This window comes from Martes martes, assembly GCF_963455335.1.
Source record: "Martes martes genome assembly, chromosome: 5".
NCBI lineage: Eukaryota > Metazoa > Chordata > Mammalia > Carnivora > Mustelidae > Martes > Martes martes.
This window is the reverse complement of record NC_137892.1, coordinates 139,588,242-139,609,176: the sequence shown is the minus strand read 5'-3', so window position 1 is coordinate 139,609,176 and position 20,935 is coordinate 139,588,242. Positions and strand designations below refer to the sequence as shown.

Sequence of the window (20,935 nt, the reverse complement as noted above, 5' to 3'; positions counted from 1 at the left end):
CTTCTGAGTTCACAACATAAACATTGGCCACACATCAGCTAAGGATGAACTTCTAACAGATTTAGAGGTATTAATGGCAGAAGAGTACCAGAACTAAAATGTACAGAAACCCTCTATAAACCAGTGGAGATGCTGAACATTGACAATGAATATATCTTACCTTTGAAATCAAAACAAAACAATGCTATTTTTTAAAAGACTAAAATAAATAGAAGGGAATGTAATTGACTCTTACCAGGTCCCAGTTCCCAGCAACCCAGTGACAACAAGGGTGGCTGTTGCAGGGGGCAGTGGGTGTGGGCCTTTTCTTCCAGTCACAGAGACCTCCCAGGCAAGTCACTGCTCTCTCCTGAACTCCGCCTCCACAGGACCTGGAACACTGATGTAGAACAGGGACAGGTTTAGGTAAAAATCACAGAGTGACCTTTTCAGTGATAAGGGAAGACCTTTTAATTATCATTTTTGTTGTCCACAGTGCTAATAAGAATATTAGCATCTATATTGGAATCTGTGCAGGTTCCTTACAATGACTACATAACAGTGATGAATCAAAAATTAAAGAGAAAAAAAAAAAAGAAAAAAAAATTAAAGAGAAAGAAGGAAATTAATAAAGGACATTCCGAGGATATGAAGAGGAGAAAAAAATAATCAGAAGATGCCACATAGTTCAATGTAACACAGAACTGGAGATCACACAGAAGGAATTCTGGTTAAAAACCTAAATGAGTGGTCCTTCCAGAATGGACATTATGTTATCTGCATTCTGCCTTCTGGAACAAGTATCTAGAAACCAAATGTAAAATGTAGATGTCTTTATTGTGATTAGCTCCAACAGTGCAAACAGGGAGCACACATTTGCAATACAGTTTTGTTCATCTCCTCTTGAAATGGGATTTAGTCCTCCTTTCCCACTACAAAATGCTTTAGAATTAAATTGGTCCATGGCTTTGAATAGGGGCCTGGATAGGTTTTCCCTGGGGTCTGATCTACCAACTGTCATGCTTGCAAAAGTAAATTTGAGATGACAACCTGGATTCCTAAAGGGAGACAACTCCAAAACGTGTCAGATTTTTGCTCACTAATATAATTACATAAGATCCATTGTCTCACTTTCCTAAGGCTTCTAGGAGGAAATTACATTATCCACCAAGAAGCTTTGAAAAGTACTTTGAAAAATCTTAATTATGGTATGGTAACAACAACAGCAACCACAAAGCGATTTACGGCTGGCAACATCTTGCCCATTACGTTCAGGCACGACGTGAGCGGTGTTGTTCTAGAAAATGGGATCATCATATGCAATCAATGCATTCTGCTCAATGAAAGAACAGATCTATTACTTTCACGATAGTCCAACTTCGAGGGTCAACATGGTTTTTTCCCATTTATTCTGTAGGAGGAGAGAAGAGAAGGGATCCCCCATTTCAGATGGGGGAGGCGGGGAGGGTTGGGGACCAAACTTTCCATGTGTTCTGGAAAAGAAGGTGGTAAACTGCAAGTGTAGAATCAGAGTTAGCGTCAAAACTTACAGAAGAATGTCCCCCCTCCCCAAAGCCACTTCCCGTCTACACGTCAAACAGCCATGTTGCCTCCCGAGGCTCTGGGTCAATACCTGTGATTTCCAGGGCAGCAGCCACCACTGCCCCTTCTTTCTCCTTATGGGCTCAGTTCTAGAATCTGTGCAGGTTCCTCATAACCTGCACATGTGCATATACCTACATGTGTGCATATATTCAGAGCCATCTGGCCATGTCATGTCCCAAGAAAGGAGGTGAAGAAAGTATACACCGGGGCTTCTCCAAGTGTCCAAGGTCTCCGGATCAGCAACTGTAGCATCTTCAGGGTACTTGCTAGAAATGCAAAATTGAGACCCCACCCCAGACCTCCAAATTGGATACTCTGGGGGTGGGGTCCAGCCATCCGTGTGTTGACAAACCCTCCGGGTGATTCTGAAGTGTGCTAAAGTGTGAGAAGCTCTCCTGCAGAGATATCCCCATGGCAGAAAGGCTTCTTCCGTGCTGGTCATCTGGGCCGGCTGACATGTCCAAGGGGGCCCACAGTATTCTCAGGATGGCGGACTGTGAGCACGTACGGACAAAGCAGCCTCATGGGTAGTCAGGGTAAAGCACGAGGGTGCCCAGACCTTCGAAAGCTCCAGAGGAACACTCAAAATGATTTTTGCATTTTCCATCTCCCTCAGAGGGAAGTCTTCCAATTGTGTGGCTGGCTTGAATGAGAGTACTAATTCAGAAAGGAGGGTGGCGGGAGCCCTTGAGGGAACAGCTCCTGACTGGGGCTCCCAGGATACATCTTCTTCATAACCAGAGGGCAGAGCTGATTGCTCATCTTTAAAAACCTGCAGATGCACTTCTCTCACAAGGCCCCTCTGCAAACCCCTGGATTCTGAAAGCTGTCACCAGGCTCATCAGATGTGGAGCGCTTGGAGGTCCAGAGCATGAGAGGAGCAGGCATTTTATGTGCTCGAGCCCTAAGCCAGTAAGGAAGAGAAAGAAGGGACAGTGGTGGCTGCTGCCCCGGAAATCACAGGTACCGGCCCAGAGCCTCAGGAATCAACACGGCTGCTTGACATGTAGACTAGAAGTGACTTTGGGGCGGTGGGGGAGACATTCTTCTGTAAGCTTTGACGCTAACTCTGTGTCTCACACTTGTGGTTCACCACTTTCCTTTCCAGAACCCGTGGAAGGTTTGGTCTCCACCCCCGCCCCCCACCCATCTCCGGCAAATAGTCACTGATTCACTCCTTCTCCTCAGTTCACTCTTTGTTCAATGCCTACTGGGTGGATTTCTGTGGTAGAAAGAGCACAGGCACTGGAGTCTGCCTTGTGCCAAAACTAATAACCCACCATTTATTTTCTAGTTGTATGAACTCATGGAAGTTTCTTAATCTCTGAGTCTCAATTTCTTCACCCGCGCCATGGAAGTAATAAAGCCTACCATTCGGGTCGCTGTGAGTGTTACACCATGTGTCACAGGCAAAACGCCTAGCCCACAGACATACTCCAAATATGCTGGGTTCCTTTTTTCTCTTCTTCCTACCATGCACAGATAAGGCTGGGAGTTGTCTGGAGCTGTTGCAGTATTTGTCTACCGGCAAACGATATCATCATACTTCACGGAAGAGCAGTCACTTCACTTTCGTGTGCTGAAGTAGGACAAAGACCCAGTGGAACCTGGGCCCTTGAGGGCAGAGGGCACACACAGGCACAAACACACTTCCTTTTATTTGTGTTAACAGCGATCTGGGCATTGAACTGAGAGGTGAAACCCTAAAATACACTGTGTGTGGGAAGGAGCTGGCCATGACCCCCAGCTCAACCTCGGAGGTCTAGCAGAGGCATGGGAGGCTCTTCCCTCAGGGGCTCTCATCAGAGTGGTCTGTGAGCATCTCTCTGACTTGGACCCCAGTTCTGCCCAGTATATCCACTGGGAGACTGTGTTGTGCTAAAACGCTAAATTGTCACGGCTGAAACCACACAACGTAGTCTTCAAGTTGACCTGTTCGGCCTCCTGTATGGACACTGCTGGGCCACTGAATGGGGGCTGGTCATTGTCACAAGGCACATGCGGCCTCCCCTGACTTCTAGACTCGCAAGGTAACGCAGAGACTGACACTGGCCAGGGTTGGGGATAACATATGTGGAGGCCGTACCTGGTTCCAGGGCTCCACCTGCCACTCCTCACAGGGCTCCACGTTGCAGCTCATGCTCAGTGGGGGACGAATGCCGGCCAGGAACTGGCAGTGAAATGGCCTCAGGCTGCGGCGGTCCAGGCTGTCCACACACTGAATCTCTCGGATCTGGAAGCCCCCGCTGCAGTTTCTGGAGCACTGCATGGAGAGGGAGACAAGGGGGTTACCCGAGTCCCTGGCGTCAGGCTTCCATTCCCCTGAATTCCAGGGGGCTTCTGCAGAGAACCATGAAGTTCCAGGCTTCCAGGCATAAAGAAGGGGCAAGTCTAGCTCAAGTGACCTGCTTCCCTCACAGGCCCCGGAGAGGAAGTCACCCAAGCAGCTCCCAAACATGGGCCCACCCGTCTCAGAAAACACAGGCGGGGACATATAAGAGCTGAGTGGCAAGTCCCATTCTGTCACTCTCTTGTCATGAGCTGTTGGGCAAGTCTCAGAAACATTCTGAGCCTCGGGTGCCATATTTGGAAACTGGGATATAACTGTGTCTCCCAGGGCTGAGGTGAAGATCACGGACCTTGGGGTTGGGGGTCTGCTGGCATAGCATCGGCCTCAGTGGGCAGCCCGTCCCTCTGGTGTGGAGTCAACCTGGGTGAATGAGGCTGTCCACAAGGGGACGTCTCTGCCAAGCCATACCCACCTCTCCCTCAGAATCCTGCCAAAAACCTGTTTGCTCCATGACTCTGAAGGCAGAATGGGTCACCCTTGGTCATGTGAAGGGCCTGTATGAGGGAAATGACTGGAGTAACTGCCCAGTGGCTCACAGGAGTGAGCAAACCCTGTGCTTGTCTCTATCACCATCCTTCCTCCCACAGCCGACACCCCCTGCCTTCTTCACTGAGCGTTTGCTCAGCACAGGCTCACAGAAAGCCATCACGAGGTCCTCCTCACTGCCCACCGCCCCCCACAGGCCCACACCTTGCGTAGCAGCCCCCGTGGCCTGCTGTGTCTCAGGAAAGAGCACAGTTCACCGGCAGGCTGCTGACTCCTTAACGTCATGGTAACACTGACGCACTAGGGTCCCATCCCCTAAACCACACTGACACGGCCTCTTCAGAAGCAGACCTACTCCCTGACCTCTTGGATTCTGGAAGCTACTCCATCCTCCACCTGCGTGATACTTGATCAGAACTCAAGCTTGCAAGACATGGTCTCTGGTGTCTTTAGAATATTAGTGTCTGCTGATCCCTTCCATTCATCTTGCCCCCGTCTTCTGGTCTCTCCTAGTCCTGTCCTTACTTGGCCTGTCCTGTCACCACCCACACTCAGTTGGAGACCCGAGGTAGGAGGGATGGGAACAGACCCCTGTGCTCCTCAGCGCTCTTCCCCCAGACTCTCTGTGGGATAAGAGTACCTCCCTGTGGTCCTTATGTCCCGAATGTTCCTCCTTCTACCCTTCACATTATCTGCTACTGCTCTTCCTTGCAGGCCTCATTTGAAATGTCCTCTCCTCAGAGACGCCTTCCTGGAAAGCCTTTATCCAAAGGAGACTCTCCCTCTTCTTATGTCTCTCAGCTCCTTATCTGTTTCTATCACAAGAACTTGAAAGGTGGAACAATTTTTATACACTCTTGTCTGTCCTCTTTCTGACACTCTCACTGCCATGAAATTGGAACCCTATCTGCTCTGGTTACCACTGCGTCCCGAGCACCCGGCATGCGGCCAGGTATCGCACGGATGGTCCACACAGGCTTGCTGAATGCATGCAGAGATTCGGAGAAATGGGTAAGCCGGGAGTTCCCGGGAGGCTGAAGAGACCTGTGGTTGCTGTGGAGATGAAAAGTGTCTTTACCCTTCCCATCCTCCCAGCTATGATTTCATTAGCAGTCTTGGCTGAGACAATGTACCAGCAAGAAAGTGTGCCCGTTGCTCTAGGTATGTTTGGCTCCTCTCTACATAGTGAATAATTATGCTTTTTCTGGCTATGGTGGAATAACCCTAATTGCAAGATTTGGGATGGTGAAAGAAAATTCCTCAAAACTTTCAGTACAGTTTTCCCTTCTGTCACCTGCCCATTGTACCAAGTCACCTGACTTCAACCTTGGGCTGTCACATAGAAAGATGCTGGCCCATGTGACAAGGAACAGACTGATACTCTAATGCTTCCATAAATTGTTTAGCTTCTTAGAAATAAACAACACTTGCCAAATAATAACCCCCTACACACACACACACACACACACACACACACACACACACACACAAATAAATAAAATAAAATAAAATAAAAACTTTATTTTCTTGGGTGCCTGGGTGGCTCAGACAGTTAAACATCTGCCTTCAGCTCAGGTCATGATCCTGGGGTCCTGGGATCCAGTCTTCCGGGATTGAGTCTCCTGCTAAGCAGGGAGAGCCTGCTTCTCCCTCTCCGTCTGCCCCTCCCCCTCACTCATGAGCTTTCTCTCTTTCTCTCTTAAATAAATTAATGTATTTTTAAAAACCCCTCACTTTCCTGCCATGTAATAAGTACACAAAGGAAAAAGTAACTGCCAGTTTGAAATCAGCCACAGAACAAATGAGGAAACATGCTAATAATTTCCACACAAAGCAGCCCTTTGTTTGACAAAACAGATTTCTGGGAAATAACACGTAGTAAAGCAACAGGGATCTTTATTAGGACAAGGAAATTTTATAAGAGTTAAGTATGAAATGGGATTTTATTTTCCTTTTTTTCATTTGCTGTTGCAATCTGTTATTCCAAAATTTAATTTTCAAATTAGCATTTCCCTTTTGTTATTCACAGTCAATGGGAAATGAACTTTATTAATATGCTGAAGTAAATAACAAGGGCACTAAATCTATGACTTTCATTCCATTTTCAAAACAGCCTCTTGTTCAGTTAGTAAGCAAGAAGGGGCAGGATATTAAATCACTCCACTCCTAATGCTGTTTTGCCTTGTATGCTGAATGCCAATTATTATGTTCATTTTCTTCTTGCCCTAGAGGAGGGTCATTTGGATTCACAGTTTCCTAACCTGGTGCCTGTGGACCAGACTGAGCAAAAGAGTCAGACTAATGAAAACAAAACCTGGCCGGTGCCCTCCTGGGATCAAATGGTCCCATTTTGGGGTGCCTGGGTGGCTCAGTGGGTTAAAGCCTCTGCCTTCGGCTCAGGTCACGATCCCAGGGTCCTGGGATTGAGACCTGCATCAGGCTCTCTGCTCAGTGGGAAGCCTGCTTCTCCCTCTCTCTCTGCCTACCTCTCTGCCTACTTGTGATCTCTGTCAAATAAATAAATAAAATCTTAAAAAAAAAAAATGGTCCCATTTTCCAGTTAGCACCTCAGCTCAACAGTGTGATCTGCAGACCAGATCAAGTTAGCATGAAAAATACCCTTAGCTTACAGGGATCACTGGCAGAGACAGAATGAAATCACGATTCTCCCTTGTGTCGTTTTTGATGTGTGAAGTCATCACGATACTCGTTCCATGCTGGACTCACACAGAGTGTTCAGTCAGGAAGAGTGAGATGCTCGAGCATAGGGTTGGGAGGTCAAAGACTGCACTCAGGTGTGACCCTGACATCAAGGGGCTACCTTAGTGTGGGATTAACTACTTCTCGTCTCTCAGCCTCTGTTTCTCCACTGGTGTGGAAAGGAGGATAGACGAGAGGATTAGACTATCCCAACATTCTGGAGTGGTGTGAAGTATGGGGTCACTGCATTTGTATTCTGTTCTGATTTCAGCATACTTACTTGCTTTCCAAGTTGAACTAAATACTAAATTGGGATACAAAAAAAATTCATTCCTGTTCCTTTCCTTATGCTGAACAGTTTCATAAGACCCTTAAGATGAAATAGTTCGTTCCCAAAATTCTAAGTTGAACAGCACCAAAGTTCATCCTTCGTTCTATCTCTTCTCCCATGCCACCCCCACGTGCCTTCCAGTTATTGGGCATTTCTATGTTCCAGGCTCTATATTCCAATCCAACAGGAGGGTAGAGTTACATAAATGAGATGGAGGAATAAAGGCTATATTTAATATAAATATCACATCATAAGTTGCTCATGATCTAGTGAGGGCACAAAGGAGGAGGTGGGCAATTTCACCTGAAGAGGTCAGGAAAGGGATTGAAAAAGGAGCCGAAGTTTGAGCTGAAGCAAATCGGGTAAGTAGATGCTCACTCAGCTGGCAAAAGAGGGTGGGGGACGTTCAAGATGGAGAGAATGGCAAGTACAGAGGCAGAGTGCTATGAAACAAGTCTCACTTGGGAACGGCAATCTGATCAGAATGCGAGGGCAAAGAGTCGGGGTGGACGGAGAGATGGGCAGGGCCATCATGGAGAGCCCCATAGTGGTCTTGGGTGGTCTTGGGCTCACACTTCCTGTGGTCCTAAATGTTTCTAACTCATTCTCATTCCTCTGTTCTTTAGGGATCCCTTAATCTAAAACCTTCAGGGGGTGCCAGGAGAAGGTAATGGTTCAGACATCTAACAAATTATATCAAGACTAAAATAAAGGCAGCGATTTTTAGTATATAATGATCTTCCTGCTACTCAATTTTTGCTTTCTGGGGACAGAGAATCCCTTATAACATGCAAGTCTAAGTTTTAACTTTTGCACATTGGACTGTTATATACATTCCTGTGAACATGATATATATCAAAGTTGGGGATGGTCTGTATTTAGCAAGAAAGGGGGATCTTTCCCCACTAAATTTATTTCTAAAAATTCAGATCTAAAAAAATGTAGCAATGCCATTGATAATCTGTAAAATCCAATAAACACAAAGGCAAGAAGAAGAATGAGACAGGAATACTAGTGATATATACAAATACATTAGCAAATATTTGAAACCCGCGACCATAAGGAAAGGCTGCCACTTTCTCTCATTTTCCAGCAAAAGTCAAAGGCTGCAAAAATAAAATGGTAACACTGCTGAGGAGGGAAAACAGAACATTCGGAGAAAAAATGTAAAAACGTTTCTGATTCATTTCAGAAATAATCAAGATCTGTTACAACTTAACTATGTAAAGGGAAGTGCTTGTACTCAGAAAGCAAAGAAAGGGCCTGTCAAACCACCAGTTTACAAAACTTCAGAAGGGGCAGCCATCAAGATGTTCCACCAGGCGGTGAGTGGGGCTGTGGGTGATGCATTGCTTTGGGGTCAAATCCAATGGAAGCTTTTCAAACCCATTTTGTCACTTCCTAAATTTCCTGCATGAGGACACTCCCTCTTGTTTCCTCCTACAAATTTTAATGCCCTGAAATTGGCATGCATCTTACAACTGATGTACATACTTATTGTGTAGTGTTCCCCTTCTTCCTGAAAACCTGTCATTAAATAGATGACGTGTCCCCCTGTTGATGGTTTCTTAAAACCGGGAGTGTTTGGTAACAGCTGTGTGATCAAGCGTTAGCGATTTAAACACCCCGAGCTTTTGCTTCCTCGGTGGGAATTATAAAGAAAGTCCTGTGCTAGATGAAAATGGACTTGATTATCTAAAGCTCTTGGGTAATGCTGGGCACATGATAGTATCCGGAGAGTGCCGGGGCCCAGGGTAGGTCAAGTTCTCCAAAGTTCACAGACACTTTGAGCACCTTGTCTGCTTCGTCCAGGGGAGTGGACGAAGTGGACCTGCTCCAGTCAGTCCTTCTGTTGACAGAACTTTCTCTGCTGTCACCTGTCTACAAGCTTTCTGGCCCAAGTCCAGGAAGCCAGAGGTTAGGAAGCACCTAAGGGCCAGTCCTAACTTTTATCTGGAGCTCAGAGTTGGCCCAGGACTTCCCCTGAATAGTCTTCTGCCATTTACAAAGCTGATTCATGAACACTCTCTTTTCTGACCCTTGTAACAACTCTATGAGGTAAATGGAGGCAATAGCATCCACTTTATTTCTCAGAGGTGAGAGAAGCACAGTTTCTAAGGTGAATGCACCAGTGTCACATGCTGGTCATGACCGAGCAGGGCTGTCAACCCACACGGGTCTTGTCCACTGCCCAGCACCGCTTTCAGGATGCAATTCTGTAGAATGGTCTTTCCATGCATGTCTCTGGGAGAAACCAGAGACCTAGGACCTGAACTTTGCTTCAGACAGACTGATGCATGAAGGGGAAGCAAGCCATGCTGAAAGACCGCTTCTAGATACATAAAGGCAGAGGGCTGAACGTAGACTCCTACTCTACTCTCATACCCAGGGGAGCCCGTCCGCAGCAGCTGTACTGGGCTTCATCAGGGAGCCGCACAGTGCTGGAGACAGAAGTCAGTAAAACCACCACAACTCACACAGCCATCACAAAGCAAGGGGGGACTGCTGATGACCGACCCGGAGGCATCGGGGGCACAGTTCCATGAGAATGCCAGTGTCTATGGAAGGGGGGGGTGGAGACTGGGAGGATAATGCCAAAGATTCGAGGTAAAATTGGAATTCTTCCCTCTGAGAAAGCATCTGTGAAAAGGCAAATCATCAACAGGGCAGAATCTAAACCATCTGGACATTTAAAGGCAAAAAAAGGACCTAGGCTCCTACTCTAGATTTTGGAGGTTTGCCTCTGAAAGGGTTTCAAAGTCCTACCAGAAGAGTGAAACGAAGAAGTCCTCAAATCTTTCCTGGTGCATGATTTGGACTTCAGGACTCCATATGAACTGGTTAATAATGTGGTAGCTAAGAAGAAATTACACTTACTCCTCAAAATTTAAGGTAAAATCGAAATCAACATGCCTGGGGAAAATGGAAGTCAGGTGTGTAAGACCCATAATAACAGAAACATGGAAGTCAGGGCAATAGGCTGTCAGTGGTTAAACCACATCTTTGACAAGGTTTATCTAGTATCCTGAGATCTCTCTCTCTAATATCTCTTGAGTGGGAGGAATGAGGTAACTTGGAGGATCTGATCCCGCATGTGGTAGCTATCAACATTCTGGCAGGCTTGGTGATATGCGAGAGCTCCCAGGAAAACACCAGAATCAGCCGCACTGCAGGGGGGTGTACATAGCCTCGCAGCCCTCCCGGCCATGACAGGGCACACCCAGGGACAGACGGGGGAGGCATGCGCTGGCAGAGCAGGGCTTTCCTCGGGAGGTCTGAACCCAGAGAAGGGCTTCTGGATCTCTCACTCAGGGTTTTTCACAGGCTAGAATTCCTGGTACTTTTCACTGGAGTGCCTTTTTGAAAGCGTGAGCGATTTCACACATCTGTTCTTTCTTCGAGTCATGCAATTTCCAAGGGAAGGACTGTTCCCAGTAATAGCAAAGCGGGGCGTTAGGACTGCTCAACATTTGGCCAGGTCAGGGATATAAAATGTCTCTTGGGGTTTTGCTGGATATGGAAGAGAATCTTCAGCAAAGCATTTGGTCTCCGTTGGATCTTGAGCTTGTTACGAGTTGGAAGACAAAGAAGAAAGAACCAGAACGCATTCTTGAAAGGAAAATGACATGAAAGCAGAAGAAAGGGGGGGTGGCAGGTATCAAAGGGATGTGTGATAATCTTTGAAGGAGTAACCCTACTCTACCTTTCTACTCCAGAATTGAAGGAGTAACCCTACTCTACCTTCTTACTTTGCAAGAAGGGGCCTAAAGGAGATAAATGATGCTGCACACTTCAGTCTTTCAGATAAGTCCACCAGAACCAGAGATGTCCCTCGAGACACCTGGTGGTCCCGCTTGTCGGGGAACAGGAGCTCAATACTGGATGATGGTGCTAACATTTACAAGGCTCACCAGCCTCTCCAGACTTCTGGGTAGCTCTTTCTTTCCCCTTCTGTGTCTCAGCTGTGTGGAGAAACTGGCTCCCCAGAGAGAAGATGGGGCCCATAGGACATGCTAGCATGGGGCGTGCTTGGCAAACAGAAGGTACGCGCCCAGCTCACACCTCCTCCCCTCCTCCTGCCGAACAGCTGTCAGCCCCACCACTGACAGGTGTCTCAGAGCCCAGGCATATCCCTCTGGGCCTGGCTCAGCCCCAGCCCGGGCTGGGCCTGGTTAGTTCCCCAAAGCACCAAGGCCAAAGAATCCCAAAGCCTGACGGTCTTTCACAAGGGACCCTACAGAGAGCACAGCAAAATGAGTAACCACAGATCAACAGAGACAGTAAAACCACTCTTCAAAAAGATCAGTATGGGAAATACACTTTGAAAGACCGATTTTTTTCTTTTTGTCTCAGCTTTCTTCTCTTTTGGGATCTGGTGATGAAAGAGCGCACTTGCTTCGTGAGCAGCTGCTGAGTCATGACGTCATGATATGTGGGATGCATTCTAGTTCTCATTAGAAGGCTACATGTGAGTCATTGAGAAACAATGTGGAGTGCTGGACAAGCAATCCATGACCCTAATTTAAGGTTTAATTCCAGTTTATCTGGGAAGGGAAAAGACAGGCAGGTAAAAACATGTGGGTTACTCAGAACTCTGTACGTGTTCAAAGACTGTTGTGCAGCTTCGAGGGGGCCTATGGGGATGCCCAGGATTTACTCCTTCAAGTCCTATCAGAGAAAAGGGCAGAAGGGAGGAGATACGCACCTAGGCTGTGCCTTCCAGAACACCGCAGGGTCCGTCACTCACCTTGCTCCAGTTCCCCACTCTCCAGCTGGCACAGGGACGGAGGTGGCACCTCTTAGCGGGGTCGGGCTTCTGGACGGCGGCACAGTCAGAATCCCTTCCGGTGCTGCATTCCACGCTTCGCCAGTAGGCCCCCAGCCCACAGCTGGTGGAGCACTGCGGCGGGGAAGGGGACAGAGAGGACAGAGGCTGAGGGTTTCTTTCTCAGACATGCCCCACCACACCCTGCAGTCAGGAGTTCTGTCTTGGAGGCTCACCTAGGTGCAGAACTTTTTACAAAAATACCGGTGCTGGGGGCCCGCCCTAGACCAATTAATGTGAATCACCCTGGGTAGGGTCTAGGCATCAGTGCAAAAAGAAATGCCCTGGCGTGGGGGGTGCTGGGTGGCCCAGTCCATTAAATGTCTTCCTTCCACTCAGGTCATGATCCCAGGACCCTGGGATCGAGTCCCACATTGGGCTCCCTGCTTGTTGGGGAGTTTGCTTCTCCCTCAGCCTGCCATTCCCCCTGCTTGTGCTCGCTCTCTTTCTCTATCAAATAAATAAATAAAATCCTAAAAAATACCAAAAGAAAAGAAAAGAAATGCCCCAGGTGATTCTAATTAAACAGGCTGGATGAGAATCCCTGATCAGCACAGGAGAAGAAAAGCTGATTGGAGGGGGAATTTACTTCTCTTTAAAAATCATCCCAGCAGGACTGTCTGGGGCTGAGGGCGGACTGCCCCCCACATACACCCCGAGGATGTCCGTTCACAGAGGGTGTCCGATCCACCCAGCAGCCTGGTCGAACACCTCGGTGACCTTATGTCACTTTCTCCTCTCCACGACAAACCCGTGGGTAGACGGGTATTGTCATGGTGCCCAAAAAGCCCCATGGAAAAAAAAAAAAAAAGCCCCATGAAGCTCGAAGAGGTGGCTCGACCAAGGAGTGAGCCCAGGGCTCCCCGCGTCCAAACTGCTATACACGGTCTGTGAGAGCAGTTCTTCTGGGATGTCAGCGTCCGCGTGCATCACCTGGGTCCTTGCTGAAGGCAGGCGCTGAGTCAGCAGGGCTGGGTGAGACCAGCTCCCAGGTGCTGCCGATGCCGTGTGTCCTCAGACCAGGCTTGGGGGTCACAAAGATGTTACAGCCCGGTGCTTTTCACCACTTGCCCTCTGGTAATGTATGTACAGCCTTTTCCGCACATGATGTTGTTATTTATTCGTAATTCTTGAATACCTTAAGTTTAGCCTGGGGTCACCTCGAAAGCTACACCCCCCTCAATTTCCTTTATTCTGTGTGCTTATTCTTCCGTACACCTGATTTTTCTTGCATCCCTTCTCCCCTGTCCACTCTCAGAAGCTGGGAGGGGGGGCTCTCTACACATGTAAAACACAGCTCTGGGCTTATTTTTAAAAAAGTATAGAAGTTCCATTTAGGACATCTTCGAAAGCTCCTTTTGATGAGCTGTAAATACAAACCAGCCTTACTTTTCTCTTGCTGCTTTTTCATCCTCCATATAATCTCGTGTGTCGCATTGGGCAGACTCTCTTGTTGGACGTATGTGTGACACGACACAGGCTCTGGGTAGACGACTCTACCACAGAATCACAGAGAGGGAAGAGGAGAACACAGCCTAGGGCATCATTTTTCCAACCAGTTCATTTATGGATGTAAGGTCTCCTCCAGCTTTAAGTTCTTTAGGATTTGGTACACACCTAAGTCTCTAACATCTTTGTTGTGCTGCATCACGCAGGTGTGTGATAGAGTCTGGACCACTGTCAAAGGATGATGGCCCTGGTGGCCCACACGGGACATGCCATGCTCTCTCTCTGCAATGGGACTTGGCAGCTCTTCTCATCAAGCAGTGGGATATATCCCCCCAGCTCTTGAATCAAGGAAGCTCTTGTGACTTTCTTTGGCCAATAAAACCCACCATACGACGTACCAGTTCTCAAGAGGACGTGCTAATTTCAGTTCTGTCTCGGACCTGTCTCTGCCATGAGAATGAAACCGGGCTAGCCTCCTGGAGGATGAGAGCTCATGTGAAACAGAACTGGGTGACCCCACTGAGGCCACCTGAGACCAGCCCTCCTACAGCCCACCCTCGGGTGAAGCTGAGATCCCTGAGCTCAGGCCCGATCATCAGAACCTCCCAGCTGGCCCACAGACTCATGAACACAACTCTGGGGTTTTGTGGTGGTTTGTCACCTGGCATTATTATAGTAATAGGCACTGATACAGCTACATAACAGGTACCTTTCCTACAACTTCTCTTGCCTTCTGAGACTCGGGGTACAACGAGAGCTCTGCAGTTAGCCAGTCGTGTGACCTGCTGCAGTTTCCTAACCTCCTAGCCTGTAAAACTGGTGATAACATTAGGACCACAGACATTCATGCCATGGTCAGGACCGTACAAATGTTACCTATTAAACACAACACAGCTGCGAGGTCAAAATTGTAAGTCTACTTTCTGGATATCTGGGGCCCAGAAATAGAAGCCACATTCAAGGCCACATCTCTGTTGTTAATTTCATATATGACAGAGAGAAAAATATATTTGCCCAAACCCAGGAAAGGGCCTAGTGAGATGGAATTCCCAGGGTAGTGAAAATGTGGTAAATCTCAAGTGATGTCTAGGATTCTTTGAACCGTAATTGTGTGGCAAATAAATGCGTGTTGTCTCTGGGGCTCTGACTTCAGTGCTGCCCGTTTCTGATCCCAGGAGCAGACACTGAATTCCTTGACTGTTTCTACGGAGGCAGCCAACAACAGTGCAAAGGGAAAGCTGACGTTGGGAAAATCATGGAACACAGTAAAAGGGAGATGGGGCTCCATCAATGGTCACTTGTATTAGTTTCAAACTGGGAGTGGGGGATGAGACAAGAAAGGAGGACCGTGAGGAGGCAAGAGACTTCACTTTGTCCTGGAAACCTCCATCCTTGTTACAGCTAGTGGCCGTGTGGCCACCGATGTCCTAGGTCAAGGAGCAGGTTTCGGGATGTTCAGAGCTGGAACAAGGAGGGCTGCATCAGAATCACGTGAAAACTGCCATGAATGGTTCTGGAAAATCGTGTTGTATCGGTTTACACAACTGCACTGCTGTTGAGTAACTGACTGGCCCGGGGGATCTGACTGGACGACGGGGTGATTCAGTGGGACGTGATTTTCTGACCACGGAAGTGCCACACCACGCACACTGCAGAGTGGCTAGGTTTTCTGCTCTGTGAACAGATTCCAGAGCAAACACTGACTGGGGGCTCCCTACGTGCCCCATACACTCCCGAGTACCTTACACATAGTTAGTCCTCTTCCCCGCTAATGATCTTTGAGTTGGGCATTGTCACTATCCTCGTTACACAGATGGGGTACCTGAGCATGTGAGGACATGGACAGTGAGTGGCCAAGCCCGGATTCCAGCCCAGAAAGTCTGGTTTCAAGCTATATGGCTGTTGACAGCGTTAACTGGGTTTTTGTAACCATTCTTTAATTTTTAATGTCACCATCCGAGGAACGTGTTGTGTACAATGGGGAGCATGAACAGCCCTTCCACGCAGGGCAGAAAGTGGGAGGACACGGTGAGAGCAATTTCGGATCAAATGATAAGGAACTTTAGAAATTACTGCCAATCTTAAGGATCAGGAGTGCCTTTTTGGAAGAAGCAGCTCAAAGTTTGGTCCTGAAGAAAGGGGGGAGGGGTTTACAAGGGTAGAGGAGGAGGGGAAGGAAATTCGAGGCAGAGGGAAAAGCAGAAACAGATTGAGCGGGCAGGAGGCTTAGGGGGGAACTGAGCAGTTTTGATTTGCTGAAACTGAAGACGGGGAGGCAGTGTGGTGGCAGTGAGGCTCGGAATGCTGGATTATGTAATGCTGTAGAGACTGCTGGACTTGGAGTTGATTTATCAGAAGAACGAAGAGACAGGAAAGATCTGTAAGCAGGAGTTTGGAATCATTAGCACATTCCTGCAGAAGACTGAGTCGGCAGGCTTACATCTCTTGTGATGATGTGTGGGAAGCGCTGCCTGCGGAGGGGAGAGACCAGGGTACGCAGACCAGCGAGGGGCCGGGAACAGCAACCAACGTTAGGGGCACTACTGGCATTCTGGAAGGGACATTCCTTCCTGATAAGAGACCTCCCTGAATGTCGCAGGGTTTTACCATCTTTGGGTTTCAGATATTCACTGTGGGTAGTGGTCCCCTCCATCCATCACCGCAACAAACAGAAGCATCTCATCTTCTCCAAGTGCCTCCTGCCATTAGATTAGAAACACCTGGCCCCGGAACTAACAGGAAATAAAGAGGAGATGACAGAGATGATGAGGTGACACTGACTTGGAAAACTGTCGGGGTTTTTATAGGGGTTGGGGAAGACTGATTTCAATGGGCTAATTGAGAGGCCATCCTAAAGAAATAGCTTCAGAAATGGACGGAATAGGGACACCTGGGTGGCTCAGTGGGTTAACCCTCCGCCTTCTGCTCACGTCATGGTCCCAGGGTCCTAGCATCGAGTCTCACATCAGGCTTGTTGCTCAGCAGGGAGCCTGCTTCTCCCTCTGCCTGCCACTCCCCCTGCTTGTGTGCGTGCTCTCTCTAACAAATAAATAAAATCTTAAAAAAAAAAAAAGTGGACAGAATAAAAAAGCCACAGGGAAAACCAAAGTTTTCATCCTGAGTCCTCATCCTCTCCGACAATTCTGTGTGTTAAAATATTTTGTCGGGCCACCTGCGTGGCTCAGTTGTTAAGCATCTGCCTTCAGTTCAGGTCATGATCCCAGAGTCCTGGGATGGAGCCCCGCATTGGGCTCTCTGGTCAGTGGGAAGCCTGCTTCTCCCTCTCCCACTCCCCCTGCTTGTCTTCCCTCTCTTGCTATGTCTCTCTCTGTCAAATAAATAAAGTATTTTTTAAAAATTTAAAAAAAATTTGTCTCAAAAGATGTATGACACTTCTCCAATGAAGACATACAAATGGCTACCAGACACATGAAAAAATGTTCATCATCACTAGCCATCAGGGAGATTCAAATCAAAACCACATTGAGATACCACCTTACACCACTTAGAATGGCCAAAATTAGCAAGACAGGAAACAACGTGTGTTGGAGAGGATGTGGAGAAAGGGGAACCCTCTTACACTCTTGGTGGGAATGCAAACTGGTGCAGCCACTTTGGAGAACAGTGTGGAGATTCTTCAGGAAATTAAAAATAGAGCTTCCCTATGACCCTGCAATTGCACTGCTGGGTATTTACCCCAAAGATACAGATGTAGTGAAAAGAAGGGCCATCTGTAACCCAATGTTTATAGCAGCAATGGCCACGGTCGCCAAACTGTGGAAAGAACCAAGATGCCCTTCAACGGATGAATGGGTAAGGAAGATGTGGTCCATATACACTATGGAGTATTATGCCTCCATCAGAAAGGACGAATACCCAACTTTTGTAGCAACATGGACAGGATTGGAAGAGATTATGCTGAGTGAAATAATCAAACAGAGAGAGTCAAGTATCATATGGTTTCACTTATTTGTGGAGCATAACAAATAATATAGAGGACAAGGGTAGATGGAGAGGAAAAGGGAGTTGAGGGAAATTGGAAGGGGAGGTGAACCATGAGAGACTATGGACTCTGAAAAACAACCTGAGGGTTTCGAAGGGGCGGGGGGTGGGAGGTTGGGGGAACCAGGTGGTGGGTATTAGGGAGGGCACAGATTGCATGGAGCACTGGGTGTGGTGAAAAAACAATGAATACTGTTATGCTGAAAATAAATAAAAAATTTTATTAAAAAAAAAAAAAGATGTATAAAGGGGGCAGGCACCAAACCCTGCCACAAAGGGAATTTCTGTCAAATGTTGAACTCTGTTCTTGTAATATCCTTTCAGAGCTCTGAAAAACTGCAGTGTGGACCAATACCCTTTTTCTAGCCAAACTACCTGGAATTAACAGCTCTCAGTTGCTTCACCACAGTTGCCAAATTTTTGGTGAGCTATGAGGTATTCAGTAAGACAGTTTATTTCTGTCAAAGACAAATGATGACATTTGTGATAAGTCAAATATAGCTTCATTTATTATAATTAAAACCTATCAATTAAGTTCTGGCCTCCATGATCATCTGAGCTAATATATACTTTTATTTTGCTTTAATTTACAGGTACACCTCACTTTACTCAGAAATAATGTATTTTTTACCAATGGAATAGAGTGGAGTTAGAAGGTTCATCTTCCAACTGACGGCTGTGTCCTTAGTCAAGTCACTTTATTTTCTGTATTTGCAAATTGGCATAAATGAGACCTTACCTGCTCCTCGGGATTGTCAAAAGGAGAAAATAAGAACTATATATGAAAGTGGTTTGGAAATTAACATGCTTTACAAAACAAATGTACAGCGGTTATATTAGCAGCAAATACTTCCTTTCTCTTTGGCCAGGGAGAGGAGCCACGAGTTGTGATAAAAATGCTGACTAATTTGAACATGCGATTATTTTACCACAAAGTCCTCTTTTGAGTTGTCAAATTATTTTAACAAGCTCATAGCCTGGGCATTCAAAATTCAAATGGGGAAAAATGATTTTGATGCTTCAAAGGCCATTAATTAGTTCTAGAAATGGAAAAACAAGTATCCAGCCAAAATGCTGAAGCTTGAAACCAGGGGCCAACATTCTGTCGTCATATTTATTTTCTTCTTCTTCCATATTCTAATTCTTTTAATGAGCCAAAATGATTTGGTTTTCATGCAAGCAAACAGACCAACAAGAAAAGAAAACCCTTGATGACACTGAACTAGAGAACGCTTTTAAGGAATTTTACCTTTGATTCCCACCCCAATTAGGATTAGCTACCAGATCTGGAGCCCCAGGATCAGCTTTCTGAGTGAAATGCCACCTGAGGCCCTTTCAGGCGCTCCTCAGGTGTTCGCAGCTGGGGCGTGTTGCTCTTGGTCTACACGGGCACTGCCACAAAGCGGCTTCTGAAATGTGGACTGAGTTCTCTGCTCTTACACGGCTAGCTTGCCCTGTCCTCCTGACTTAGTGCAGAGTTCTTTTCACTTTATCTCACTACATTTGTCCCCCCTCCCTGGAGAGTTTTTCTTCCCTCTCTCATTTTCGGAATTAGGGAGGAGAGAGGGAGAGAGGAAGGGCATGGATGCAATGGCTTCACGTTTCTTCTACATTGGGCTGTATCTTAAACAAGTCCATTGAGAAGTCTGCACCAGAATGCAACAGTCCCAGCTATTTCCCTACAGAGTCGGGCATGGGGTGAGAAATGGAACTCCTACCTCACTCCAGTTTCCAGCAATCCAGTATGCTGGGCTCCTGCCTGTCGAGAGCTCCTTGTAGTCGGAAGCATTGAGCAAAAACCCCTCGGCAATCAGACCTGTTGCATCTTCCTTGGTCAGGACCGGTCCGGAACCCTGCGTTAGATTCACGCTGCCTGGAAGTTCTGGAGGGTTATGGCGGACTGAATGTTCCGATGGTGCTGCCTGGTGGTCTCCTCCCAGAGGGAATGGAGTGTTTGCTGGCTTTTCAGTGATCCTCACCTCCGCACCAGGTGTACCATTTTTGAGAGTAGCAGGCCTGTGGCTGGGCAGCAGACCTTCCGTCACGGTGCTGAAGGGTGGCCACAAGGACGCCCCCCCGAGATAAGGTGTTGGTGGAGGTCCAAGGGGGATTTCTGTACTTCTCACCGCCGAAGCATCCTTTCCAGCTACTCTGATTTTGGTCCATGTTACAGAGTTGTTTTCATTTTTGATCTCAGACTGTTCACTGTCTTCCCCTGAGCCACTGTGTATCTCTATCCCTGGTTCTTTGGTCAAGGTATCGTAAAATGGCGTCACCTGCCACGTCACAGGCTTGCCGGAAGATGGCAAATCAGAACCACTCACTGTTGTGGTGAGAAAGTCTCCCTCTGAGGTAGGACCAGGGTCTGAATTGGGAACATTCCCTTCGTTTGGCTGGCTACTCGAAGACCAGGAAGTGGGGATGGGCTGGGAAGTACTTCCGGTGGAAAGGACATAATGGGAACCCAGTTCAGTTTGGTGTGAACTATTCTGCCACCATTTGGCATCCATGTCTCCTTGTCCAGGGGCTGTGGTCGGACTGGGGCTACTGACAGCCCCAGCACTGGTGCTCATAGACTCGGGCACCGTGGACGTGCTCAGCATTCTGGGACTGGATGGAGTTGGAGGGATGGGCTGTGGGGGGTCTGGCTCAGATGTTGGGAGATTTCGCCCACTGGGAATTGGGCCTTTGTGGGGTTTCAGAACTCTTCGGCTCGACGGGCACTGCTGGAGCCCACAAAGAGCTCGGCTGTTGGGCTTTTTTGTCACATCGCAAGGCTCGTCATGATTCTTGGCACACGTGACACTGCGGATCCGCACCCCCCCGCCGCAGGAGACAGAACACTGGAAAAGAGAGAAGGCTGTCAGATTAGTGGGAAAAGATGCACCGGTTCTCAGGCTCAGGTTTACAATGGGTGAGAACAGCCCTGATGAAACAGAGCTGTGCGGCCTAACTCATTTTCTTCCACTTTTACATTTGGTCTCTGAGCTCCTTTAGTTCTCCACGGAAATATGTGTCTCCTGGAGACCAGGTGGGGCTCGGGACCAACCCTTTACTCTTCACAAACTAAATATACAAATGTGACAGAGTAAAACTGAAGTCTGCCTGGACTCCGAAGGCGGGACAGTGAATTCACAGGAAGTGCGATGATAGATGCGAGTCACCCACTTTTTTTTTTTTTTTAATTTATTTATTTTAGAGAGAGAGA

General features: G+C 47.5%; 1 protein-coding gene across 1 annotated transcript in view; it reads right to left on the bottom strand.

Annotated features, from left to right (window-relative positions):
• Positions 1-20,935, bottom strand: part of ADAMTS12 (ADAM metallopeptidase with thrombospondin type 1 motif 12) — a 291,803-nt gene that overhangs the window by 18,438 nt on the left and 252,430 nt on the right. The window contains exons 19-22 of the mRNA XM_080803336.1: positions 19,446-20,570; positions 12,199-12,351; positions 3,671-3,847; positions 236-379 (exon numbers count right to left, since the gene is read on the bottom strand). Coding sequence (XP_080659462.1) covers positions 236-379; positions 3,671-3,847; positions 12,199-12,351; positions 19,446-20,570 — 1,599 coding nt within the window. The remainder of the gene's footprint in view (positions 1-235; positions 380-3,670; positions 3,848-12,198; positions 12,352-19,445; positions 20,571-20,935) is intronic.